Source organism: Octopus sinensis, linkage group LG29 (genome assembly GCF_006345805.1).
Source record: "Octopus sinensis linkage group LG29, ASM634580v1, whole genome shotgun sequence".
Lineage (NCBI taxonomy): Eukaryota > Metazoa > Mollusca > Cephalopoda > Octopoda > Octopodidae > Octopus > Octopus sinensis.
Window position 1 is genome coordinate 8,629,976 of NC_043025.1, and position 5,000 is coordinate 8,634,975.

Consider the following 5,000-nt stretch of genomic DNA (forward strand, 5'->3'; position numbering starts at 1 on the left):
TAGGCCCTAATTACCCACAAGGGGTTAAACATAGAGGGGACAAACAAGGACAGACATAGGTATTAAGTCGATTACATCGACCCCAGTGCGTAACTGGTACTTAATTTATCGAACTCGAAAGGATGAAAGGCAAAGTCGACCTCGGCGGAATTTGAACTCAGGACGTAACGACGGGCGAAATGCTGCTAAGTATTTCGCCCGGCGTGCTAACGATTCTGCCAACTTGCCGCCTTAATACCACTTGGTATCAGACCAATCCGCCTTGGGTGGCCCTAACAGGAACCAAAGTTCCCGACGGCATAGTTCTGACACTACCAGTTGCCAGCGTCCCCACCACGGTGAGGAGGGGCTGGATTTTGGGGACATATGTGTGAGAAAGTGTTTGTGTTGTGTCTTTTGACAGATTGGAAGGGATGTCTGGAAAGATACTCACTTCTCAAGAGTGTTTGACACTGTAAGTGAGGTGATGTTGGTCACCTCGGAATAGCCGACCACTTCCGAATTATCTTCATCCACAATGTCCAGCAATAAAAGATTCATATCTGGAAACAGAGAGAGAAAGACAAAGAGAACAAAGTAAAAAGAAGACCATCACTTAAAATCCGTTTTCCATGCTGGCATGGGTTGGATGGCTTGACCAGAGCTGGTAAGGCCAGGGTCCACACTAGGCTCCACTGTCATGGTCACCATGACCGGATGCCCTTCCTAATGCTGACCACTCCATAGAGAGAACAGGGTGTTTTTTATGATGCACCAGCAGAAGTGCATTTTATGTGGGACCACCACCAGCGCTTTTCATGTGGGACCAGCATGAGTGCTTTTCATGTGGTACTAGCACTGGTATTAATTCTGCTGTGGCAGACCAGCCTTCTTCAAAATGTGCCAGATATCTCAGTCCTTAGATATCATCATCATCATTGTTTAACATCTGCTTTCCATGCTAGCATGGGTTGGACAATTTGACTGAGGGCTCCAGTCTGATCTGGCAGAGTTTCTACAGCTGGATGCCCTTCCTAATGCCAACCACTCCGATCTCACTTGAATCTTTTTACACATGCCACCCGCACAGGTGCCAGTGAAGCGACTTTGGTAACGATCACGCTCGAATGGTGCCCTTTTACACGCCACAGGTACAGAAGCCAGTTAGCCACTCTGGCAACGATCACGCTCGGATGGTTCTGTTGGCACCCTTCTAGCACAGGCACAAGTGCCAGTAAGGCGACCCTAGTAACGATCACACTCGAATGGTGCCTTTTATGTGCCACTGGCACGGAAGCCGGTTTGCCGCTCTGTCAACGATCACAATCGTATGGTGCTCTTTGCACCCCTCTAGTACGGATGCCAGTCATAGAATTTGATTTTGATTTCACTTGCCTCAACAGGTCTTTGCAAGCAGAGTTTAGAGTCCAAATGGATTGGATTGTGTATGTTGAGTCTACTGCAGAATGAAGGCTTCAGCATGTTCTCTACACCAACCTCAGTCCAATGTGAAGGGCATGAACTGAAGCTTGAGATCATTTTGAGCTTGAGGTCAAACTGGTTTCATGAGACAACTCTGCTACATTAGCTTAACGTGGCTTCACAGGGAGATGCACATTTTTCGGGGTTTTTATAATAATATTCATAGTCAGGAGTAGTTAAGTCAATTACATTGACCCCTGTGTTCAACTGGTACTTACTTTACCCACCCTGAAAGGATGAGAAGCAATGTTGGCTTCAACAGAATTTGAACTCAGAATGTAAAGATAGATAAAATGCTTCTAAGCATTTTGTCCAATGTGCTAACAATTCTGCCAGCTTATCGCCTTACATACATATGATTGATTGATTGATTGATTCTAGTTTCAGCTTATGAGATGTGGCCATGCTGGGGCACCGCCATTTATATATATAAAAAATTAATAAATAAAACATATGGATATATACATACATATATGTACGTACCTACCTCTACATGTATATATACACGCAGCGCCGCCTCAACTGGCTCCAGTGCTGGTGGCACATAAAAAGCACCATCCGAACGTGGCCGATGCCAGCGCCGCCTTGCCTGCCTTCCGTGCTAGTGGCATGTTAAAAGCACCAACCGATCGTGGCCGATGCCGGACTCCCCTGGCACCTGTGCCGGTGGCATGAAAAAGCACCCACTACCCTCGTGGAGTGGTTGGCGTTAGGAAGGGCATCCAGCTGTAGAAACACTGCCAGATCAGATTGGAGCCTGGTGCAGCCTCCTGGCTTCCCAGACCCCGGTCGAACTGTCCAACCCGTGCTAGCGCGGAAAACGGATGTTAAACGATGATGATGATGATGATGACACCAAAAAAAACGTTGAACACAATGAGAAACGAAAACATAAACACAAAACCAAGGAACTGGACATTTTTCTTAAACAACGAAAAAATAGAGTACAGGACATACAAAACAAGGAAAATTCCCCTTCTTCAGTCGCCATGGTTTCATCTACTCTGCGTTTCGAAGGTAACGGGAAAGTTTACGAAAATAAACAAAAGACGAAGGCAGGTGGAGTACAAACAAACAAATGTATTAGTACAGCGCTCAGGAATAGATATAGAAAAAGTCTTTTACGTTTCGAGCCTACGCTCTTCGACAGAAAGATACACAGAAAAGAAACAAGGAGAGAAAAAAATGCGTGTAGGAGCTAACGATCTATCATGGCGTATATATATATATATATATATATATATATATATTATATATATATATATATAATATATATATATATATATATTATATATATATATACACACACACACACATATATATATATATATACACACACACATATATATATATATAACACATATAAATATATATATATATATATACATGTATATATATATATATGTATGTATATATATTTATGTGTGTGTATATATATATATGTATGTATATATATTTATGTGTGTGTATATATATATATGTGTGTGTATATATATATATACGTGTGTGTGTATATATATATATATATATATATACATACATACATACACACACACACACACACAATGGATTTCTATTGGATCAGGGTTTAGCTGGGATTAAAGAACAACTAGATAATGTAGTCCTAGAAACATTGTAGCTGGATATAAGATGGGATGGTCATGACTGGAACATCTCTGATCATAGGTCTACTGGACATGGCTTGATTGAGTGTTAAACAGAAACAGAAACGAACAAGTATATGGTCCCAATTCTATTATCCCAGTCAGCTGTGATCCAACTAATTACTGCACTTCAAAAAGGTTCGTTATCCACAAGTATTGATTAAATAAAACAACAGGAGTGGCTGTGTGGTAAGTAGCTTGCTTACCAACCACATGGTTCCGGGTTCAGTCCCACTGCGTGGCACCTTGGGCAAGTGTCTTCTACTATAGCCTTGGGCCGACCAAAGCCTTGTGAGTGGATTTGGTAGACGGAAACTGAAAGAAGCCTGTCGTATATATATATATATATATATATGTATGTGTATATGTGTCTGTGTTTGCCCCCCCCCCCCCCAACATCGCTTGACAACCGATGCTGGTGTGTTTACGTCCCCGTGATTTAGCGGTTCGGCAAAAAGAGAGCGATAGAATAAGTACTGGGCTTACAAAGAATAAGTCCTGGGGTCGATTTGATCGACTGAAGGTGGTGCTCCAGCATGGCCGCAGTCACATGACTGCAACAAGTAAAAGAGTAAAAAGAGAGTAAATTGAAGAAGGCTGAAATTACCATTTAAATATGATGCAAACTGCTTTGGTCCTGACCGTATTGGGTACCTCGCTGTGGTTTTCAGTCTGGTCTTGACGGGGTTAGATACATCTAAGGGCCTGAAAAATTAAACAATAAACAATATATCCCTTGTGTTATATTTGTTCCCGCCGAGTAGCACAGGCAGTCCTTTGTAACCATTACCATTTTAAATGTAGTGGCATAAGACCACCTCACCCCCATGCCCCCTCCCCTCTCAAAAATTCTTTGTCTTGCAAGTTACTTAGTAATCCTGCTGGTGCTGCTGCCACATAAAAAAAAAAAACATCCAGTCCACACTGTGAAGTGGCCGGCATTTGGAAGGGCATCCAGCTGTAAAAATCATGCCAAAACTGACCTCACGTGTTTGTTCCTTCTCGAGCCATGCCTGGCTCATAAGGGCCGGTTTCCCGGTTTTCTTGGTGTATAGGTTCCCCACCTGGACGGGACGCTGGTTCATCGCAGGTGAGCTGTAAGATGCCGGAGGAAAGAGTGAGAGAAAGTTGTGGCAAAAGAGTCAGCAGAAGTTCGCCATTACCTTCTGCCGGAGCCGCGTGGAGCTTAGGTGTTTCGCTCATAAACACACACATCACCCGGTCTGAGATTTGAACCCGCGACTATGAGTCCGCTGCTCTAACCACTAGGCCATGTGCCTCCACTATGTGTATGTGTGTATGTGTATGTTTTTTGTTTGTTCCTTCTCGAGCTATGCCTGGCTCATTAGGGCCAGTTTCCGGATTCTTGGCGTATAGGTTCCCCACCTGGACGGGACGCCAGTCCATCACAGGTGAGCTGCAACATGCCAGAGGAAAGAGTGAGAGAAAGTTGTGGCAAAAGAGTCAGCAGAAGTTTCGCCATTACCTTCTGCTGGAGCTGCGTGGAGCTTAGGTGTTTCGCTCATAAACACACACATCGTCCAGTCTGAGATTTGAACCCGCGATCCCTCGACTATGAGTCCACTGCTCTAACCAGTAGGCCATGTGCCTCCACATGACCTCACGTGTAAAAAGCATTCAGTCCACTCTATGGGGTGGTTGGTGTTAGGGAGGACACCCAGCTATGAAAAACATGCCACAACAGAAACAGAAGCCTGGGGTATTCCTGGCCGACCCCTGTCAGACCATGCCAGCATGGAAGATGGACGATAAATGACAATTATGATAATAATGATGATGATGATGATGATGATGATGATGATGATGACCCACTGATTGACCGGCTGGAAACTTGTAATAAATATTGATGTTCAC

General features: G+C 43.8%; 1 protein-coding gene across 1 annotated transcript in view; it reads right to left on the reverse strand.

The window, feature by feature from the left end:
- LOC115226010 (C2 domain-containing protein 3-like) overlaps positions 1 to 5,000 on the reverse strand; it is a 163,433-nt gene that overhangs the window by 145,693 nt on the left and 12,740 nt on the right. Inside the window, exons 3-4 of the mRNA XM_036514798.1 lie at positions 3,733 to 3,830; positions 434 to 542 (exon numbers count right to left, since the gene is read on the reverse strand). Coding sequence (XP_036370691.1) covers positions 434 to 542; positions 3,733 to 3,830 — 207 coding nt within the window. The remainder of the gene's footprint in view (positions 1 to 433; positions 543 to 3,732; positions 3,831 to 5,000) is intronic.